Source organism: Bufo gargarizans, chromosome 1, assembly GCF_014858855.1.
Source record: "Bufo gargarizans isolate SCDJY-AF-19 chromosome 1, ASM1485885v1, whole genome shotgun sequence".
In the NCBI taxonomy this organism is placed as follows: Eukaryota; Metazoa; Chordata; class Amphibia; order Anura; family Bufonidae; genus Bufo; species Bufo gargarizans.
Window position 1 is genome coordinate 742,419,654 of NC_058080.1, and position 23,685 is coordinate 742,443,338.

Genomic DNA, 23,685 nt, shown 5'->3' on the forward strand with positions numbered 1-23,685 from the left:
CTTGAACCAGTGCCTGATCCACTTTGAGTTGCATGGGCAGAAGTTTCCCAGTGAGCGGTCCAAGGTTGCCTTCATTGTTAGTGATGGACGAACATCTGGACGGTTCGCAAATGCGATCTCGATCAAATGTACACGAACCGCAAGTTCGCAGCGGGTCCCATTCATTTTAATTCAGGCGAATCTGAAAAACCTTCAGCTCATATTTGCAGCCTAGAAGTGCACAAATAGTCCCACAACATGGACAGTGACACCAGATGTATTATTCGAATTTGCGATCTCCATTCATTATTTTTTTCAATGCGAAATATCGGCAATATAATTTTTGCGTACATGCATGCACGAATGCACTATACAGTACCCAAATGCGGTATATAGCACCCCGCTTGTCCCTCTATATACCTGCAGTATCGCAGCAGAACCGCACATAACTGCCGCACAATACAAATGCTCTATAACATACTGCATAGAAAGTATATTATAACATTGTACACGGAAGGCAATCCATTAGAATATTCATAAAGATAAAACGTAACCTTTAATAATGTTACTATGAGGGTCCATTCACACGTCCGTAAGCGTTTTGTGGATCCACAAAACACGGACACCGGCAATGTGCATTCCGCAATTTGCAGACCGCACATCGCCGGCACTATAATAGAAAATGCCTTATCTTGTCTGCAATTGCGGGAATAGGACATGATCTATTTTTTTTGCGGAAACTGAAGCACGGATGCGGAAGTGCGGATCTGCAAATGCGGATGCGGACAGCACATTCCGGCCCCATTGAAAATGAATGGAACGGATGCGGACCCATTTTGCGGACGTGTGAATGGAAAAGATATCCCTCAAAATGAAAATAAATTAAATTATTAACCACTTCAGCCCCGCTAGGTGAAACCCCCTTCATGACCAGGCCACTTTTTACACTTCGGCACTACACTCCTTTCACCGTTTATCGCTCGGTCATGCAACTTACCACCCAAATGAATTTTACCTCCTTTTCTTCTCACTAATGGAGCTTTCATTTGGTGGTATTTTATTGCTGCTGACATTTTTACTTTTTTTGTTATTAATCAAAATGTAACGATTTTTTTGCAAAAAAATGACATTTTTCACTTTCAGCTGTGAAATTTTGCAAAAAAAACGACATCCATATATAAATTTTTCGCTAAATTTATAGTTCTACATGTCTTTGATAAAAAAAAAATGTTTGGGCAAAAAAAAAATGGTTTGGGTAAAAGTTATAGCATTTACAAACTATGGTACAAAAATGTGAATTTCCGCTTTTTGAAACGGCTCTGATTTTCTGAGCACCTGTCATGTTTCCTGAGGTTCTACAATGCCCAGACAGTAGAAAAACCCCACAAATGACCCCATTTCGGAAAGTAGACACCCTAAGGTATTCGCTGATGGGCATAGTGAGTTCATAGAACTTTTTATTTTTTGTCACAAGTTAGCGGAAAATGATGATGATTTTTTATTTTTATTTTTTCTTACAAAGTCTCATATTCCACTAACTTGCGACAAAAAAAAAAAATTCTAGGAACTCGCCATGCCCCTCACGGAATACCTTGGGGTGTCTTCTTTCCAAAATGGGGTCACTTGTGGGGTAGTTATACTGCCCTGGCAATTTAGGGGCCCAAATGTGTGAGAAGAACTTTGCAATCAAAATGTGTAAGAAATGACCGGTGAAATCCGAAAGGTGCACTTTGGAATATGCGCCCCTTTGCCCACCTTGGCAGCAAAAAAGTGTGACACATCTGGTATCGCCATACTCAGGAGAAGTTGGGGAATGTGTTTTGGGGTGTCATTTTACATATACCCATGCTGGGTGAGAGAAATATCTTGGCAAAAGACAACTTTTCCCATTTTTTTATACAAAGTTGGCATTTGACCAAGATATTTTTCTCACCCAGCATGGGTATATGTAAAATGACACCCCAAAACACATTGCCCAACTTCTCCTGAGTACGGCGATACCAGATGTGTCACACTTTTTTGCTGCCAAGGTGGGCAAAGGGGCACATATTCCAAAGTGCACCTTTCAGATTTTGCAGGCCATTTTTTACACATTTTGATTGCAAGGTACTTCTCACACATTTGGGCCCCTAAATTGCCAGGGCAGTATAACTACGCCACAAGTGACCCCATTTTGGAAAGAAGACACCCCAAGGTATTCCGTGAGGGGCATGGCGAGTTCCTAGAATTTTTTATTTTTTGTCACAAGTTAGCGGAAAATGATGATTTTTTTTTTTTCTCTTTTTTCCTTACAAAGTCTCATATTCCACTAACTTGCGACAAAAAATAAAAAATTCTAGGAACTCGCCATGCCCCTCACGGAATACCATGGGGTGTCTTCTTTCCAAAATGGGGTCACTTGTGGCGTAGTTATACTGCCCTGGCAATTTAGGGGCCCAAATGTGTGAGAAGAACTTTGCAATCAAAATGTGTAAGAAATGACCGGTGAAATACGAAAGGTGCACTTTGGAATATGTGCCCCTTTGCCCACCTTGGCAGCAAAAAAGTGTAACACATCTGGTATCGCCGTACTCAGGAGAAGTTGGGGAATGTGTTTTGGGGTGTCATTTTACATATACCCATGCTGGGTGAGAGAAATATCTTGGCAAAAGACAACTTTTCCAATTTTTTTATACAAAGTTGGCATTTGACCAAGATATTTTTCTCACCCAGCATGGGTATATGTAAAATGACAGCCCAAAACACATTCCCCAACTTCTCCTGAGTACGGCGATACCAGATGTGTGACACTTTTTTGATGCCAAGGTGGGCAAAGGGGCACATATTCCAAAGTGCACCTTTCGGATTTTGCAGGGCATTTTTTACACATTTTGATTGCAAAGTTCTTCTCACACATTTGGGCCCCTAAATTGCCAGGGCAGTATAACTACGCCACAAGTGACCCCATTTTGGAAAGAAGACACCCCAAGGTATTCCGTGAGGGGCATGGCGAGTTCCTAGAATTTTTTATTTTTTGTCGCAAGTTAGTGGAATATGAGACTTTGTAAGGAAAAAAGAAAAAAAAAAGAAAAATCATCATTTTCCGCTAAATTGTGACAAAAAATAAAAAATTCTAGGAACTCACCATGCCCCTCACAGAATACCTTGGGGTGTCTTCTTTCCAAAATGGGGTCACTTGTGGCGTAGTTATACTGCCCTGGCAATTTAGGGGCCCAAATGTGTAAGAAGTACCTTGAAATCAAAATGTGTAAAAAATGGCCTGCGAAATCTGAAAGGTGCCCCTTTGCCCACCTTGGCTGCAAAAAAGTGTCACACATCTGGTATCGCCGTACTCAGGAGAAGTTGGGGAATGTGTTTTGGGGTGTCATTTTACATATACCCATGCTGGGTGAGAGAAATATCTTGGCAAAAGACAACTTTTCCCATTTTTTTTATACAAAGTTGGCATTTGACCAAGATATTTCTCTCACCCAGCATGGGTATATGTAAAATGACACCCCAAAACACATTCCCCAACTTCTCCTGAGTACGGCGATACCAGATGTGTCACACTTTTTTGCAGCCTAGATGCGCAAAGGGGCCCAAATTCCTTTTAGGAGGGCATTTTTAGACATTTGGATCCCAGACTTCTTCTCACACTTTCGGGCCCCTAAAAAGCCAGGGCAGTATAAATACCCCACATGTGACCCCACTTTGGAAAGAAGACACCCCGAGGTATTCAATGAGGGGCATGGCGAGTTCCTAGAATTTTTTTTTTTTTGCATAAGTTAGCGGATATTGATTTTTTTTTGTTTTTTTTCTCACAAAGTCTCACTTTCCGCTAACTTAGGACAAAAATTTCAATCTTTCATGGACTCAATATGCCCCTCACGGAATACCTTGGGGTGTCTTCTTTCCGAAATGGGGTCACATGTGGGGTATTTATACTGCCCTGGCTTTTTAGGGGCCCTAAAGCGTGAGAAGAAGTCTGGAATATAAATGTCTAAAAATGTTTACGCATTTGGATTCCGTGAGGGGTATGGCGAGTGCATGTGAGATTTTATTTTTTGACACAAGTTAGTGGAATATGAGACTTTGTAAGAAAAAACAAAAACAAAAACAAACAAAAAATTTCCGCTAACTTGTGCCAAAAAAAATGGCTGAATGGAGCCTTACCAGGGGGGGGTGATCAATGACAGGGGGGTGATCAATGACAGGGGGGTGATCACCCATATAGACTCCCTGATCACCCCCCTGTCATTGATCACCCCCCCTGTAAGGCTCCATTCAGACATCCGCATGATTTTTTACGGATCCATGGATACATGGATCGGATCCACAGAACGCATGCGGACGTCTGAATGGAGCCTTACAGGGGGGTTATCAATGACAGGGGGTGATCAGGGTGATCACCCCCCTGTCACTGATCACCCCCCCTGTAAGGCTCCATTCAGACATCCGCATGATTTTTTACGGATCCATGGATACATGGATCGGATCCACAAAACGCATGCGGACGTCTGAATGGAGCCTTACAGGGGGGTTATCAATGACAGGGGGTGATCAGGGTAATCACCCCCCTGTCACTGATCACCCCCCCTGTAAGGCTCCATTCAGACGTCCGCATGATTTTTACGGATCCATGGATACATGGATCGGATCCACAGAACGCATGCAGACGTCTGAATGGAGCCTTACAGGGGGGTTATCAATGACAGGGGGTGATCAGGGTAATCAGGGTGATCACCCCCCTGTCACTGATCACCCCCCCTGTAAGGCTCCATTCAGACATCCGCATGATTTTTTACGGATCCATGGATACATGGATCGGATCCACAAAACGCATGCGGACGTCTGAATGGAGCCTTACAGGGGGGTTATCAATGACAGGGGGTGATCAGGGTAATCAGGGTGATCACCCCCCTGTCACTGATCACCCCCCCTGTAAGGCTCCATTCAGACATCCGCATGATTTTTTACGGATCCATGGATACATGGATCGGATCCACAAAACGCATGCGGACGTCTGAATGGAGCCTTACAGGGGGGTTATCAATGACAGGGGGTGATCAGGGTAATCACCCCCCTGTCACTGATCACCCCCCCTGTAAGGCTCCATTCAGACGTCCGCATGATTTTTACGGATCCATGATTACATGGATCGGATCCACAGAACGCATGCGGACGTCTGAATGGAGCCTTACAGGGGGGTTATCAATGACAGGGGGTGATCAGGGTAATCAGGGTGATCACCCCCCTGTCACTGATCACCCCCCCTGTAAGGCTCCATTCAGACATCCGCATGATTTTTTACGGATCCATGGATACATGGATCGGATCCACAAAACGCATGCGGACGTCTGAATGGAGCCTTACAGGGGGGTTATCAATGACAGGGGGTGATCAGGGTAATCACCCCCCTGTCACTGATCACCCCCCCTGTAAGGCTCCATTCAGACGTCCGCATGATTTTTACGGATCCATGGATACATGGATCGGATCCACAGAACGCATGCAGACGTCTGAATGGAGCCTTACAGGGGGTTATCAATGACAGGGGGTGATCAGGGTAATCAGGGTGATCACCCCCCTGTCACTGATCACCCCCCCTGTAAGGCTCCATTCAGACATCCGCATGATTTTTTACGGATCCATGGATACATGGATCGGATCCACAAAACGCATGCGGATCCATGGATACATGGATCGGATCCACAAAACGCATGCGGACGTCTGAATGGAGCCTTACAGGGGGGTTATCAATGACAGGGGGTGATCAGGGTAATCAGGGTGATCACCCCCCTGTCACTGATCACCCCCCTGTAAGGCTCCATTCAGACATCCGCATGATTTTTTACGGATCCATGGATACATGGATCGGATCCACAGAACGCATGCGGACGTCTGAATGGAGCCTTACAGGGGGGTTATCAATGACAGGGGGTGATCAGGGTAATCACCCCCCCTGTAAGGCTCCATTCAGACGTCCGCATGATTTTTTACGGATCCACGGATACATGGATCGGATCCACAGAACGCATGCGGACGTCTGAATGGAGCCTTACAGGGGGGTTATCAATGACAGGGGGTGATCAGGGTAATCAGGGTGATCACCCCCCTGTCACTGATCACCCCCCCTGTAAGGCTCCATTCAGACGTCCGCATGATTTTTACGGATCCATGGATACATGGATCGGATCCGTAAAAATCATGCGGACGTCTGAACGGAGCCTGACAGGGGGGTGATCAATGACCGGGCGGTGATCAATGACAGGGGGGTGATCAGGGAGTTTATATGGGGTGATCAGGGGTTTATAAGGGGTTAATAAGTGACCGGGGGGGGGGGTGTAGTGTAGTGTAGTGTGGTGTTTGGTGGGACTGTACTGACCTACCTGAGTCCTCTGGTGGTCGATCCTAACAAAAGGGACCACCAGAGGACCAGGTAGGAGGTATATTAGACGCTGTTATGAAAACAGCGTCTAATATACCTGTTAGGGGTTAAAAAATTCGGATCTCCAGCCTGCCAGCGAGCGATCGCCGCTGGCAGGCTGGAGATCCACTCGCTTACCTTCCGTTCCTGTGAGCGCGCGCGCCTGTGTGCGCGCGTTCACAGGAAATCTCGCGTCTCGCGAGATGACGCGCCGATGCGTCCAGGAGGAGAAAAGCAACCACCTTCCGGACGCATCGGCGCGTTAGGCGGTCCGGAGGTGGTTAAAGTTAAGCAAAAAGCATAGATGTGGTCGGCAATAAGAAGTGCTCGGCGGCACCAAATCAGGTGCTCGGCGGCACCAAATGAGAAACCATATGTCCTACCACAATCCGGGGGGTCCCAGTGCACAGCCATGAATCCCGGAGAGAAAGTAAAAAACCATCTATCCCTGGGCTAGATGATGATGTGGTATTGAAGGACAGGGTGGGCAAAGAACTGTCCCTGATATTGCCCTACAGGGGGTGCTATTCTGGCCCTGATAGCCTAACCACTGACCACCCGCCCTGATAAGAGTGACCCCGCCAGGAACCTTACCCTATATAAAAATGGCCCTAGTTAGCCCCTAGCCCCCTGACTTCCAGGTGATCACTATATAGATCTATGTGTTTTTGACTCATTATAAAAGTATATTATAAGTATATCGCACTCCTCTGTGTATCACACCTATCGATAGCACACCTATACCAGTCCTTAAAAGGACTTTTGTGGCCCTATTAGCCAGCGTTTGGTGTCCCTAACAGTCTGTCCCTGCTCCACACAGCAACCTCTCCCTACACTGGTAAAACACTGTATGTAAAATGGCGGCCAGATCAGGTTTATTTATAAGGTAGGGGGTCTGTCTATGTGATGAAACGTCTCAATTGGCTGTCCTGTACCACCTGATGGATGTGTCATGGGTCAAAGTTCTTCACAATGTAAAATAATATGGCGGGCACGAATATCTCCATATGTTTGTATGTTTGGCAAATCACGAACATGCAACGTTCGCCATGAAACGACTGTCGGAGGAACTGCAAGGCCATCTCCATTCATTGTGTCCCTGCTGTCTGATGAGGCCTTTGATTGGGTAAATCCTATTTGGGAACCTGGAGGTCCCGAGACCACTAATCTGCAGTCTTTCCTGGCTACCTTAGAAGGCTTGCATAGTAAAGTATCAATTTTCGCAGATGACACTAAACTGTGTAAAGTAATTTACACTGATGAGGACAGTATACTACTACAGAGGACAGTATACTGTATATATACTACAGAGGACAGTATACTGTATATATACTACAGAGGACAGTATACTGCTACAGAGGACAGTATACTGTATATATACTACAGAGGACAGTATACTACTACAGAGGGATCTGGATAGATTGGAGGCTTGGGCAGATAAGTGGCAGATGGGGTTTAACACTGATAAATGTAAAGTTATGCACATGGGAAGGAAAAATGCAAGTCACCCGTACATACTAAATGGTAAAACACTCGGTAACACTGACATGGAAAAGGATCTAGGAATTTTAATAAACAGCAAACTAAGCTGCAAAAACCAGTGTCAGGCAGCTGCTGCCAAGGCCAACAAGATAATGGGTTGCATCAGAAGGGGCATAGATTCCCGTGATAAGAACATAGTCCTACCACTTTACAAATCGCTAGTCAGACCACACATGGAGTACTGTGTACAGTTCTGGGCTCCTGTAAACAAGGCAGACATAGCAGAGCTGGAGAAGGTCCAGAGGAGGGCAACTAAAGTAATAACTGGAATGGGGCAACTACAGGACCCTGAAAGATTATCAAAATTAGGGTTATTCACTTTAGAAAAAAGACGACTGAGGGGAGATCTAATTAATATGTATAAATATATCAAGGGTCAGTACAGAGATCACTCCCATCATCTATTCATTCCCAGGACGGTGACTGTGACGAGGGGACATCCTCTGCATCTGGAGGAAAGAAGGTTTGTACACAAACATAGAAGAGGATTCTTTACGGTAAGAGCAGTGAGACTATGGAGCTCTCTGCCTGAGGAGGTGGTGATGGTGAGTTCACTATAAGAGTTCAGGAGGGGCCTGGATGTATTTCTGGAGCTTAATAATATTACAGGCTATAGCTACTAGAGAGGGGTCTTCCTCTGGATCAACTTGCGGGATAACAGGCCGAACTGGATGGACAAATGTCTTTTTTCGGCCTTATGTACTATGTTACTATGTTACTATGTTACCTTCTGGCTGGTTTTTGAAGAGCCTGGCCGCACGTCCTCCGCTGCATCAGCTCTGCTGCGTCTACAACAGGGTTCCTTGTCTGTGGGTCAGTACGCTATCCAGTTTCGTACCCTGGCTGCCAAACCTGCATGGAACAATGAGGCTCAACTGGCGGTGTTCTGAGAGGGCCTTTCTAACTGGATTAAGGATGAATTAGCTGGTCGCGACCGTCCGTGTACTCTGAATGACCTGATCTCCTTGGCCACAAGCATAGATATGCGTTTTAGGGATCGTTCTAAGGAGGTCGCATGCACCAGAAGACCACCTCATTTGGCTCCATTCTTCCAGAGGCAGATTCTTCCACTATTGTCCACCCTATCTGAAGAGCCCATGCAAATAGAGCACCTTCGATCATCTGACCAGGACCATTTACGCAGAGAACCTGTGTCTGTATTGTGGAGGCAAGGTCCACTTTGTGCGTAATTGTCCGCAGAAGCCGGAAACGCCAATGTATAGGATCAGTTAGAGGTGGTCCTAGAAAGGAGAAGTCCTCTCCGAAATTTTCAGTTATGGTGACTCTCTCTCACAAGGGAGTCACACTGTCTGTGCCTACATTCTTGGACTTTGGGTCAGCCAGTAACTTCATTCAGCATACTCTGGTCCATCAGTACCGGCTTCCTACCATCCATCTAGAAAGGTCTCTGTCAGTGGCTTCCTTAAATGGACTTCCACTTCCTGAACCTGTGCTTTCTGTTACTAAGCCCCTTAAGTTGCAAATAGGGGTCCTACATTCAGAGATGATCTCCTTCTATGTGCTGCCAGCGTCCGTGAATCCGGTTATTCTTGGTCTTCCCTGGCTGCATCAACACACTCCAGTTCTGGACTGGCAGTCCGGTCATATTCTGCGTTGGGGATCATCCTGCCACTCCACCTGCTTATCTGAGGTCCGACCTGCTACCTTGTCTACTGTACCTGTAAACCTGGCTGGACTTCTGCAGCAGTATGCCAGTTTTGCGGATGTCTTCAGTAAGAAAGAGGCCGAGACCCTGCCTCCTCATCGTTCATATGATTGTCCGATTGACCTCCTGACTGGTGCCATGCCTCCTCGTGGTCGAGTCTACCCACTCTCACTTCCCGAGACCCAAGCGATGTCTGATTACATCAAGGAGTATCTCAAGAGGGGTTTTATCTTGAAATCTACTTCACTAGCCGGTGCCAGGGTCGTCTTTGTGCAGAAAAAAGATGGATCCTTATGGCCCTGTATCGACTATCGAAGTCTGAATAAGGTCACAGTCAGGATGAGCGGCAGGGGCTATGTTCGAATTCGCAATATTTCATGAATATTTGGGTGAATATTCATCATATATTCGCAAATTTTAGATTATTTTCTTGATCGTGAAAAATCGTCAATGTAATATTTGCGTAATGCGTGCGAAATACAGGCATGGGTAACTTTCATTTTCCAAGTTGCTAGAAGTTTCCTAAGACTGGAGAAAATGCACGGCAGAACATTAAAAATGGCTTTATATGCAGTTAGAGTGCTCCAATATATTCTCGATTGTGCAAATCGGCACTAACGATGCAAATATTTTTGCACAATACGTGAAACTTCACATTTTAGCAGGTCTGCATGTATGTATGGACAGCAGAACCTAACACCCTGCACTGCAACCTATCAGCTCCACTATATCAGGATATAACCTACACCGACTATCTCCCACTAACTATCTGTATTATATATAAGCTATCGAACTATCTATCTACTGTAGTGTGGAAAGCACAGAGCTCAGCAATGACACTGCCCTCTCTCGCAGAACCTTAAAAAACTATAGAAAATGTCTGCTGGGAGGTTCTTATATAGTAAGGGGGAGGAGGCAGCTTTCCTATTGGTTGCTAGGGATGTTGCTAAGCTCAGACAAAGACATTGCAGCCTTCTCATTGGCCCAAAAGCAAGAAGGTGGGGTTACTGCTGAAAAAAAATATTCAAAATTACGAATATATATCACTATTTTCTAAATATTCGCAAATTCTCAAAGGGCCGATATTCGCGATTAATGTTCGCGATTCAAATATTCGTGCTCAAAACTAGTCAAGAATTGATACCCTGTTCCGCTAAGACCTGCATTCCCGGGAACAATTACATCTCAGTCTTTTATGTCGTCAATAGGAGACTCTAGAGAGGCGACCACAGCTCTGTACAAACTGTTATATCAGAGAACTACAACCCCCAGCATGTCCAGACAATAGTATATCAGAGGAGAGAACTACAACCCCCAGCATGTCCAGACAATAGTATATCAGAGGAGAGAACTACAACTCTCACAATGTCCAGACTGTTACCTCTCAGATATCATATAACATTCTGTACTCTTCTCCTCTGATATATAAAACTCCAGGCTGTTATTGTAGGTTTCAGAGGTGAGAACTACAACTCCCAGCATTTTTCCAGTTCTGTAGGAAAGAAATCATAAAATGCTTTCTCCATACAAGGATCATCCCTGGGGGGAACTAACTCTCCTTAGGCAGAGAGCACCTTGATCAGTGAGGAGACTTATAGGACATACATGCTCCTCTGGAATTTTGGGAGGGAAGGGATGCAAATGAGCTCTTAACAAGCTCTGCCTCTGATGCCACCAGATGTAAGGCAGCTCTCCTATAAGTCAATGTTCAGCTCTTAAAATAAGCCTTGAGACATGACTTGGATATTGGCCTCTCAACCAGTTAAGCCAGTGCTCTCTGCTCTGCACTGATGAGGGGCAATCACCCCGAAACAGCTGTCTGCAGATGAGGTGCTGGCTTATTTAATATCCAAGTCATGTCTCAAGGCTTATTTTAAGAGCTGAACATTCACTTATAGGAGAGCAGCCTTACATCTGGTGGCATCAGAGGCAGAGCTTGTTAAGAGCTCATTTGCATCCCTTCCCTCCCAGGATCATCCCTCACATGTCCACAATTACAGCTCCTCCTCCTTCTTATCTACTTTGTACAGCTGACTCCGCCTCCTTCACTGATCACATGATGTGACATCACAGGTCCTTCACCACCTCCTCTCTCCACTGACGAGCCCCGCCCCCTACATTAATCAAATGACAGTGACATCATCACAGGTCCTTCACCACCTCTTTTCCTTTCCACTGCTGAGCCCCGCCCCCTGCACTGATCACATGACGGTGACGTCACCCCAGGTCCTTCAGCTCTGGCAGTGCAGCAGACACTGGGCAGGTCCTGGTCGGTAGTCAGGGCTCTTGTTCTCTCTGGTATCAGCCATTCCTCCAGCCTGCAGGTAAGATGAGCTGTGAGGAGACAGTGTGGTGGAGAGCTCAGACATGTCACCTCTGGAGATTCTCCTCCATTACACACAAGGAATCCTTCTCCGCTCCTCAGCTTAGTATGATGGGGGAGGAGTAGTGGGGATAGTGGGAGTTGTCATCATTCGCTGGCCCCTGACTGTCCTGGTGAGGGGCCCCTGCCTCCAGGAGGATAATGAATGGAGCGGGGCCCGGCCTGAGCTCAGCTCTCTCCAGTCTCTTCTCTAGGAGTTCTGGACACAGCTTAGCACAGCCCAGAGGTGGGACCTGCATCTATCAGACATTTATCTCCTGTGGAGCCACCAGAGATCTCCATGTTGGGGCCCCTGGAATCCATGTGGTGGGGGCTCTGAGAAGCGGGGCCCCTCCAGGCTCAGGAAGTGCGATTCTGGAGGTGACATCTGGTCTTGTCCGCTGGATGATTTCCTCTCCTCTTCTCATAAAGGCACCTGCAGTACTAGAAGCCTCCAGCTCATCCAGTTCTCTCCTCTTCTCCTGAACGACCACCAAGGATGGACAGGAAGGAGATCAGCAGAAGAATATTAGACCTCACCTTGGAGATCATCTGCCTGCTGAGCGGAGAGGTAAACTGTTCTAGATTTCTCTCCTCTGTATTGTATTCTGTAACAAGTCAGACATTGGGGAGGAGAATCCATCATAGGAAGTGATAAGAAGAGTCCGGGGTCCTGTAGAACTGCCTCCACACCTTCCAAGTAATGGAGAACCTGAAGATCAGTCCCCAATATGGTGAGTGATGTGTCATGTGACCGGTGACCAGTAGTCATGTTGTAGGAGCCATGAGAAGGTAAGTAGGCACGTTGTACCAGGAGGAGAGGGCCGGAGGAGAGCACATGGCCCCTGAAGGGTTTATTCCCTAAGTGTCTCTCTCCTTCCACAGGAGTACACAATAGTGAAGAAGACATCGGGGGACTGTGTGACTCCCATCATCCATCTCCAGGAGTCAGGAGGGCGGTGCAGGACCCCTCACCCCATCACAGAGCCTCCCCCTCACCCCCTGATACATGAGCAGAAGATCCTAGAACTCACCCACAAGATGATGGAGCTGCTGACTGGAGAGGTGACACTGCTGGGAATGCTGGGAAATTCTCCAGTAACAGCACTGGAGGGGTCTGGGTGATGACGGTGTCATTGTGTTGTCAGGTTCCTATAAGGTGTCAGGACGTCACTGTCTATTTCTCCATGGAGGAGTGGGAGTATATAGAAGGACACAAGGACCTGTACAAGGAGGCCATGATGGAGGAGCACCAGCCTCTTATATCACAAGGTAAGACCCGTCATGTGCAGTGTATACTCGTGTGTGCAGTGACATGTAATGGAGGAGCTCCAGCCTCTTATATCACAGGGTAAGAGCCGTCATGTGCAGTGTATACACGTGTGTGCAGTGACATGTGATGGAGGAGCACCAGCCTCTTATATCACAAGGTAAGACCCGTCATGTGCAGTGTGTACACGTGTGTGCAGTGACATGTAATGGAGGAGCACCAGCCTCTTATATCACAGGGTAAGAGCCGCCATGTGCAGTGTATACACGTGTGTGCAGTGACATGTAATGGAGGAGCACCAGCCTCTTATATCACACGGTAAGAGCCATCATGTGCAGTGTATACACGTGTGTGCAGTGACATGTAATGGAGGAGCACCAGCCTCTTATATCACAGGGTAAGAGCCGCCATGTGCAGTGTATACACGTGTGTGCAGTGACATGTAATGGAGGAGCACCAGCCTCTTATATCACAGGGTAAGAGCCGCCATGTGCAGTGTATACACGTGTGTGCAGTGACATGTAATGGAGGAGCACCAGCCTCTTATATCACACGGTAAGAGCCATCATGTGCAGTGTATACACGTGTGTGCAGTGACATGTAATGGAGGAGCACCAGCCTCTTATATCACAGGGTAAGAGCCGTCATGTGCAGTGTGTACACGTGTGTGCAGTGACATGTAATGGAGGAGCACCAGCCTCTTATATCACAGGGTAAGAGCCGTCATGTGCAGTGTATACACGTGTGTGCAGTGACATGTAATGGAGGAGCACCAGCCTCTTATATCACAGTGTAAGAGCCGTCATGTGCAGTGTATACCCGTGTGTGCAGTGACATGTAATGGAGGAGCACCAGCCTCTTATATCACAGGGTAAGAGCCGTCATGTGCAGTGTGTACACGTGTGTGCAGTGACATGTAATGGAGGAGCACCAGCCTCTTATATCACAGTGTAAGAGCCGTCATGTGCAGTGTATACCCGTGTGTGCAGTGACATGTAATGGAGGAGCACCAGCCTCTTATATCACAGGGTAAGAGCCGTCATGTGCAGTGTGTACACGTGTGTGCAGTGACATGTAATGGAGGAGCACCAGCCTCTTATATCACAGGGTAAGAGCCGTCATGTGCAGTGTATACACGTGTGTGCAGTGACATGTAATGGAGGAGCACCAGCCTCTTATATCACAGTGTAAGAGCCGTCATGTGCAGTGTATACCCGTGTGTGCAGTGACATGTAATGGAGGAGCACCAGCCTCTTATATCACAGGGTAAGAGCCGTCATGTGCAGTGTGTACACGTGTGTGCAGTGACATGTAATGGAGGAGCACCAGCCTCTTATATCACAGGGTAAGACCCGTCATGTGCAGTGTGTACACGTGCGTGCAGTGACATGTAATGGAGGAGCACCAGCCTCTTATATCACAAGATAAGAGCCGTCATGTGCAGTGTATACACGTGTGTGCAGTGACATGTAATGGAGGAGCACCAGTCTCTTATAGCGGATCCTTTTCCATTCAGAATGCATTAGGTCAAAACCGATCCGTTTTGGGCTGCTTGGTAGAGCTCATGACGGATCTCACAAACAGAAAGCCAAAACGCCAGTGGGAAAGTATTGTAAGTCGTTGGTGTCTCAATAAAATGTGAAAAAATTTGTAGTAAAATTCTTGTCCGGCATCGGCTTTAAATTGCTAAATGTGACCATGTTGTCCATCACTTAAGCGATTATCTGCTCATCCCCTTCAGATTGAACGTGTGACTTCTAGCAGTAACTGCATGTCCCAGAATGTTCCAGCTGCATTAGAGCGTGTTCACACAGGGCACATTTATTGTAGAAATTTCCATGTATTGGGTTGTTTCTGCAGCAGGTGCATGGATTATTACAAGCCACATTCAGGGCAGCGGGACAGTCACAGAAATGTCTGCATCTGATCTGCTATGTGTGAACTTGCTGGTAGATAACCAGTGACTGATCTGTGCTGCTCTTATAATCTGCCCAAAAAGGGGGGATTTTAAGGTTCCAGATATAGAAACAACAGGCAAGTTCTGCAGGGGCGGGGCTTACGGTGCTCCATTGTGACAGAAAAGCCAACCACTAAGTGGTATAGAGGTAGACAGACTTGTGTAGCTGCGCAGCAGATCTGTCCTCCAGCCCAAGCTCCTGTGATAAATGTGGAGCATCTTTAGATTTACTCTGTACGTTTTAAACAGGATTAGAAAATATGCCCAATTGTTTACCCAATGGTTGCAGAGTGTCCAGACCATGAGACAGCAAAGCAGCTCCAAACCATGATGTCTTCACACTAACTACAAATCATGATGCCCCCCTCCACCAGCTCCAAACCATGATGTTCCCTCCACCAGCCCCAAATCATGATGACCCCCTTCACCAGCTCCAAACCATGATGTCCCAACCACCAGCTCCAAATAATGATGCCCCCCCCCCTTCACCAGCTCCAAACCATAATGTTCCCTCCACCAGCCCCAAATCATGATGGCCCCCTCCACCAGCTCCAAACCATGATGTTCCCTCCACCAGCCCCAAATCATGATGGCCCCCTTCACCAGCTCCAAACCATGATGTCCCAACCACCAGCTCCAAATAATGATGCCCCCCCCCCTTCACCAGCTCCAAACCATGATGTTCCCTCCACCAGCCCCAAATCATGATGGCCCCCTTCACCAGCTCCAAACCACGATGTTCCCTCCACCAGCCCCAAATAATGATTCCCCCCTTCACCAGCTCCAAACCATGATGTCCCCCCCACCAGCTCCAAACCATGATGGCCCCCTTCACCAGCTCCAAACCATGATGTCCCCCACCAGCTACAACCATGATGCTCCTTGTTTTATTCAAATTATGTCTAGTTGCTGTTGAAAGGCAAAATGTGTTGGCAGAGAGCAGGGCTCGTTTCCAGACATGGTCAGGCTTTTCAAATGTTTTAGTTTTGTTAAGTCATTATTTACTGTATGTAATAAAAGTCATGACCTGGTGTAAACCAGAATCCTGGACTTTGTCAGGACGTTATAAAAGCTTTGTAAGGCTGAGATCACAAGTGCAGTTTTTTTGGCCAAAGTCAGGAATGGATTCTAAAAGAATGAACACTTCTCCTTCCTGCTGGATCAACTTCCAGCCTAATTGGAATTTAATATGTTTGTCTACATTTGTCTACATACATTTCAAACTAATTTTCATTTTTATCTTAACAGAAAATCCCAGTAAGAAATGTGAAAATGTCATGTTACCACTAGATGAAGATATCATGCAGCGCTCTTCAGGAGAAAACCTCATTACCATTAATGTACATCCAGGACTTCACAGTACAGATCTGTCATATAATCCTCCTAATTATGAGGAACCTTCTCCTGACCGATCACAGATTGTTACCGCAAGTACAAGTCAGAAAAGGATTAAAAGGTTTCATTTTGGTAAAGAATCCACAAACCACTCAGGACTTTCTACACACCAAAGACGTCACAAAGGAGAGAAAATGTATTCATGTTCAGAATGTAGGAAATGTTTCACACAGAAATCACATCTTGTTATTCATGAGAGAAGTCACACAGGAGAGAAGCTATTTTCGTGTTCAGAATGTGGGAAATGTTTTACACAGAAATCAAATCTTGTTACACATCAGAGATGTCACACAGGAGAGAAAGCATATACATGTAGAGAATGTGGGAAATGTTTTAAACACAAATCACATCTTGTTAAACATGAGATAATTCACACTGGGGAAAAGCCGTATTCATGTTCAGAATGTGGGAAATGTTTCACACGCAAATCAAATCTTGTTACACATGAGAGAAGTCACACAGGAGAGAAATCATATACATGTTCAGAATGTGGGAAAAGTTTTACAGATAAATCAAATCTTGTTCAACATGAGAGAATTCACACTGGGGAAAAGCCTTATTCATGTTCAGAATGTGGTAAATGTTTTACAGTGAAATCAAATCTTGTTAAGCATGAAAGAATTCACACTGGGGAAAAGCCGTATTCATGTTCAGAATGTGGGAAATGCTTTACTGAGAAACCACATCTTGTTAGACATAAGAGAAGACACACAGGAGTGAAACCATATTCATGTTCAGAATGTGAGAAATGTTTTACAGATAAATCAGATCTTGTTAAACATGAGAGATATCACACAGGAGAGAAGCCATATTCATGTTCAGAATGTGGTAAATGTTTTACACAGAAATCAAATCTTGTTAAACACCAGAAATGTCATACAGGAGAGAAACCATATTCATGTTCAGAATGTGGAAAATGTTTTACAGATAAATCAGATCTTGTTAAACATGAGAGATATCACACAGGAGAGAAGCCATATTCATGTTCAGAATGTGGGAAAAATTTTACACAGAAATCAAATCTTGTTAAACATGAGAGAATTCACACAGGAGAGAAGCCATATTCGTGTTTAGAATGTGGCAAACTTTTTTCAGATAAATCAAGTCTTCTAAAACATAAGAAGAATCACACATGAGAGAAGCATCATTCAGAATGAGAAAAATGTTTTGGTTTCTAAATCCATAATTAGGGGTCATTAGTGTAGTCGCACAAGAGAGAAGCCATGTGGCCACAATATAATGAAACAATATATCACTGGGTCATAGACATTGTTTTCATTTCAGGTTGTGTATTTGGATATAAAAGTTTAATTGATGTCACATAACGGCTTCTATAAAACATCTGATAAATCCTGTTTAGGAAGACATATATTCTGTTCTGTTCATGACTTATATTTATACTTTCAGCCCCGGAGGGTTTTTCACATTTTCATTTTTTACTTTTTTATTTATATTACTTTTTTATGTTAACATAGCCGTATGAACGCTTGTTTTTGTGGGACAAGTTGCATTTTCTAACTCCATCATTTAATATTGCAAACAGTGTAGGGGGAGATGTAAAAAAATTCCATGTGGGGTGAAATTGTAAAAATAACGCAGTTACACAACAGTTTTATGTTTTGTTTTTACGGTGTTCCCTATATGGTAAAACTGACCTGTTAATTTCATTCTCCAGGTCAGTACAATTATGGCCATACCACATATATATATATATATTTTTTTGCATTTTAATACAGAAAAAAAATACTTTGAATAAAAAGGTTTTTTTCTTATTTTCATCGCCATCGCCATATTGTGACCGCTATAACTTTATGTGTACAGAGCTGTGTGAGGGCTCATTTTTTGAGGGATGATCTGTAGGGTTATTTTTTTGCTCACTTTTTTTAATTTGTTTTATTTTACTTTATTAAATTTTTTGTGGGATGTGAAGAGACCAAAAAACATCTAATAAACCATTTTGCCTTTTTTTTTTCGTTTTGCCATATCTGAAAAATATTTTATAGTTTAACCACCTCAGGTCCCCTAGCTTAAACCCCCTTAATGACCAGACCACTTTTTACAATTCTGCACCACACTATTTTCACGGTTTATTGCTCGGTCATACAACTTACCACCCAAATGAATTTTACCTCCTTTTCTTCTCACTAATAGAGCTTTCATTTGGTGGTATTTCATTGCTGCTGACATTTTTAACTTTTTTTTGTTATTAATCAAAATTTACCGAATTTCTGGCAAAAAAATGAAATTTTTCACTTTCAGTTGTAAATTTTTTCAAATAAAACTACATTTATATATAAATCTTTCTCAAAATGTATTGTTCTACATGTCTTTGATAAAAAAAATGCAATAAGTGTATATTTATTGGTTTGCGCAAAAGTTATAGCATTTCCAAACTATGGTACAAAAATGTGAATTTCCGCATTTTGAAGCAGCTCTGACTTTCTGAGCACCTGTCATGTTTCCTGAGGTTCTACAATGCCCAGACAGTAGAAACACCCCACAAATGACCCAATTTTGGAAAGTAGACACCCTAAGGTATTCGCTGATGGGCATAGTGAGTTCATAAAAGTTTTAATTTTTTGTCACAAGTTAGCGGAAAATGATGATTTTTTTTTTCTTACAAAGTCTCATATGCCACTAACTTGTGACAAAAAATAAAAACTTCCATGAACTCACTATGCCCATCACAAAATACCTTGTGGTGTCTTCTTTCCAAAATGGGGTCACTTGTGGGGTATTTATACTGCCCTGGCATTTTAGGGGCCCTAATGCGTTTGAAATCCAAATGTGTAAAAAATGCCCTGTGAAATCCTCTTAGAATTTGGGCTCCTTTGCCCACCTAGGCTGCAAAAATGTGTCACACATGTGGTATCGCCGTACTCAGAAGAAGTAGGGCAATGTGTTTTTGGGTGTATTTTTACATATACCCATGCTGGGTGAGAGAAATATCCCTCTAAAAGTCAACTTTTCTCATTTTTTTTTTATACAAAGTTGTCATTTTAGAGAGATATTTCTGTCACCCAGCATGGGTATATGTAAAACGACACCCCAAAACACATTCCCCAACTTCTCCTGAGTACGGCGATACCACATGTGTGACACTTTTTTGCAGCCTAGGCGCGCAAAGGGGCCCAAATTCCTTTTAGGAGGGCATTTTTAGACATTTGGATTCCAGATTTCTTCTCACGCTTTAGGGCCCCTAAAATGCCAGGGCAGTATAAATACCCCACATGTGACCCCATTTTGGAAAGAAGACACCCAAGGTATTCCATGAGGGGCATGGCAAGTTCATAGATTTATTTTTTTGGTACAAGTTAGCGGAAATTGATTTATTTATTTTTTTCTCACAAAGTCTCCATTTCCGCTAACTTGGGACAAAAATTTCAATCTTTCATGGACTCAATATGCCCCTCAGCGAATACCTTGGGGTGTCTTCTTTCCAAAATGGGGTCATTTGTGGGGTGTTTGTATTGCCCTGGCATTTGAGGGTCTCCGCAATCATTACATGTATGGCCAGCATTAAGAGTTTCTGCTATTCTCCTTATATTGAGCATACGCCTCTGGGCTGAAAGAAAAAATGAACGGCACAGATTTCTTCATTCGCATCGATCAATGTGGATGAAAAAATCTCTGCCAAAAAAAAGAGGAGGGGAAAGACGTCTGCCAGGACATAGGAGCTCCGCCCAACATCCAAACCCACTCAGCTCGTATGCCCTGGCAAACCCGATTTCTCCATTCAATCGATTTGGATGAATAAATCATTGCCGGGATTTATTATTATATTTTTTTTTATATACAACGTGTTTGCCAAAGCATATGAACACCGCCCCTCAGCTCATAAGCCTCGGCAAACGTATCTTTTTTACTGCAGAGGAGAAATCTCGTCTTGCAGCACCGCATACACCGACTTACGTGTAATCTGACAGCAGCGCAATGCTTCTGTCAGAATGCACATCAGTGCTGCAGCTGGTTCATCGGTTGGTCCACCTGGAAGGTAAAAAAAAAAAACAGTCCGCAACGCAATAAATTTATTAACATTAACTTTATATAACATTTGAACAGAACATTCACTTTTATAAACTTTATTGAACTTTTGGAACAGAACATTAACTTTTTTGCTTACCGGTGATTTGTTTTTTGTTTTTTACCTTTATATGACAAACCTCTCCTTCCCCATGGGACAATGTGCAAAGCGCCCAGAGATGTGGCGAAGTACATTATGCACTTTGTCCCAGGTGAAAGGAGAGGTTTGCAGCAGCTGTGAGTGAAAGGGCCCTAAGAGCCCTGTGTGCCTGTCCTGTGTCACGCAATCCCTATGCTAATAGTGTACCTGTGTGTGGTACTTCTGGAAACACTCCCCTAAGCATAGGGCAGGGTGGTCAGGGCAGTCAGGACAGAAATAGCGGGTGTCACGCCTTATTCCACTCCTGCTACAGACACAACATCTTTTTCGGGGTGGCGCTTGGGTTGAGGTACCAGCAACGACATTGGGGAAATGTCGCTCTTGTAGACGGCTCACTACACTGGTGGATGGGGCCACGGAACCTCCTGGATACAGGAGGTTCTCGATGATCTCTTCCTCAAATTTGAGGAAGGATCCTGTTCTCCCAGCCTTACTGTAGAGAACAAAACTATTGTACATAGCCAATTTAATTAAATATACAGACACCTTCTTATACCAGCGTTTGGTGCAGCGGGACACTAAATAAGGAGCCAACATCTGGTCATTGCAGTCCACCCCTCCCATGAGCAAATTAAAGTCGTGGACCGAGAGGGGCTTTTCAATGACACTGGTTGCTCGTTCTATTAGGATTGTTGTGTCTGCAAGGCAGCCCTCTCCCCCCTTGCAAGACGGGCAGTAACGAGCCATTGGGGGAAGCCCCGGCAACTAGGTCGCCCGGTGCCACAGCACCGTGCGAAGAAGACGGGCACACTTGTGTAGAAATTGTCCACATAAAGATGGTACCCCTTGCCAAATAAGGGTGACACCAAGTCCCAGACTGTCTTCCCACTGCTCCCCAGGTAGTCAGGGCAACCGACCGGCTCCAGGGTCTGATCTTTACCCTCATAGACTCGAAATTTGTGCGTATAGCCTGTGGCCCTTTCACAGAGCTTATACAATTTGATCCCATACCGGGCGCGCTTGCTTGGGATGTATTGTTTGAAGCCAAGGCGCCCGGTAAAATGTATCCGGGACTCATCTATGCAGATGTTTTGCTCAGGAGTATACAAATCTGCAAATTTGGTGTTAAGGTGGCCTATGAGGGGCCGAATAAGTGCAGGAAACGCAGGATGGTCTCAAATCGTATCCTGGACATGGCAGCAGAGAACATGGGCACGTGATGAATTGGGTTCGTGGACCAATATGACCGCAATTCATGCTTTTTTGTCAGGCCCATGTTGAGGAGAAGGCCCAGATAATTTTTTATATTCGGAAACTTGGACGGGTTTCCACCGGAAAGACTGGGCATAAAAGCTTCCCGGGTTGGCGGCTATAAATTGAGTGGCATACCGATTTGTTTCTGCCACGACTAAGTCCAAGAGCTCCGCAGTCAAGAGCAGCTCAAAAAAAAACAGTGCCGATCCGATCTGAGTTGTCTCAACCCGAACTCCAGACTGGGCGGTGAAAGGGGGAACTACTGGTGCAGCTGAAGTTGGGGGCTGCCAATCAGGGTTTGCCAGCACCTCAGGGACTCTAGGGGCTCTATGGGCCTGTCTGTGTGGTGGCTGCGACGGGGGAACTAATGCACAAGCCACCGTACCAGCTTCAACTGCCCTTCTGGTGCTAGCCACTTCACTATGTTCTACGGCAGTGCTGGAACTAGGTCCAGGATGGGCTGCGCTGCTGGTGTATGCCTTACCACGTAATCCGACAGCGCCAGCCCCACTCTGCTGCCCTTGAAACGGATCCTGCACAACCTGTGGTCTAGCAACACTGGGCCGGGTACGCCTGGTGGTATCAGGGACCTCAACCTCATCGTCCGAACTTTGGGTCAGACTGCCACTGCTTTCTACAAGTTCGTATTCTGACCCACTGGATTCGTCAGATGAGGGTTCCCATTCCTCATCCGACTGGGTCAGAAGCCTGTAGGCCTCTTCAGAAGAATACCCCTTACTTGCCATTTGGTCAACTAAATTTAGGGGGTATTCCCTAAGACTACCCAAGAAAAAAAGCAAGCCTGTCTTACAAATGGAAGGCTAGCGAAGTACAGGAAGCTGCTGCGATTGATAAAAAATATCAAAACGGATTTTTTTTTATCGCCGCAGCGCGTGTAAAGTGATTGTGCAGTATATATATTTTTTGTCACTGCGGCAGGGCGGGTGTGAACGCACGTGTGGGCAACCGATCAGGCCTGATCGGGCAAACACTGCGTTTTGGGTGGAGGGAGAGCTAAGGTGACACTAATACTATTATAGATCTGACTGTGATCAGTTCTGATCACTTACAGATACTATAAAAGTACAAATGCTGATTAGCGATACGCTAATCAGCGAATCAGTGACTGCGATGCGGTGGGCTGGGCGCTAACCGACGCTAACTACCTAACAAAGGGGCCTAAACTAACCTAAAACCTAACCATCAATACTAGTGATGGAAAGGGGTGATCAAGGGGTTAATTGGGGTGATGGGGGTGATCTGGGGCTAAGTGTGTGGTGTTTGTGTACTTACAGTGATCTGTGCTCCTCTGCTGGGACCAACCGATGAAAAGGACCAGCAGAGGAGCACAGAAGCCATTTAACATATTATATTTATAAATATAATGTGTTAACTGGCTTGTGATTTGATTTTTTGAAAATCACCAGCCTGCCAGCGATGATCATTGACTGGCAGGCTGGTGACGAACTCCTCCTTTAACTATTGCCAGCCCGCAATGCGCATGCGCAGGCCGGCTATGCGCGTCATCTTGCGTCTCGCGAGATGACGCGCCGAAGTGTGAAGGAGGAATGAATCGTCTGCCTCCGGAACGCAATCCTGCGTTAGGCGGTCCAGAGGCTGTTAAAAGTATGGGTGCTTTCTGACACTGCAATACCCATGATGTGTATTTTTTTTTATAGTTTCCATTTTTTTATTAACATTTTGGGAAAGGGGGTGATTTTTTTGATT

General features: G+C 45.1%; 1 protein-coding gene and 1 pseudogene across 2 annotated transcripts in view; one reads left to right on the forward strand and one right to left on the reverse strand.

The window, feature by feature from the left end:
* The window catches only part of LOC122924957, a 291,897-nt pseudogene that overhangs the window by 181,085 nt on the left and 87,127 nt on the right, over window positions 1-23,685 (reverse strand).
* Window positions 16,480-23,685, forward strand: part of LOC122924959 (gastrula zinc finger protein XlCGF26.1-like) — a 125,386-nt gene continuing 118,180 nt past the window's right edge. The window contains exon 1 of one of the 2 annotated variants that reach the window (XM_044276502.1): window positions 16,480-17,684. In XM_044276502.1, coding sequence (XP_044132437.1) covers window positions 16,487-17,684 — 1,198 coding nt within the window. In that variant the 5' untranslated portion in view covers window positions 16,480-16,486. The remainder of the gene's footprint in view (window positions 17,685-23,685) is intronic. The other variant, XM_044276503.1, reaches the window with a different exon arrangement.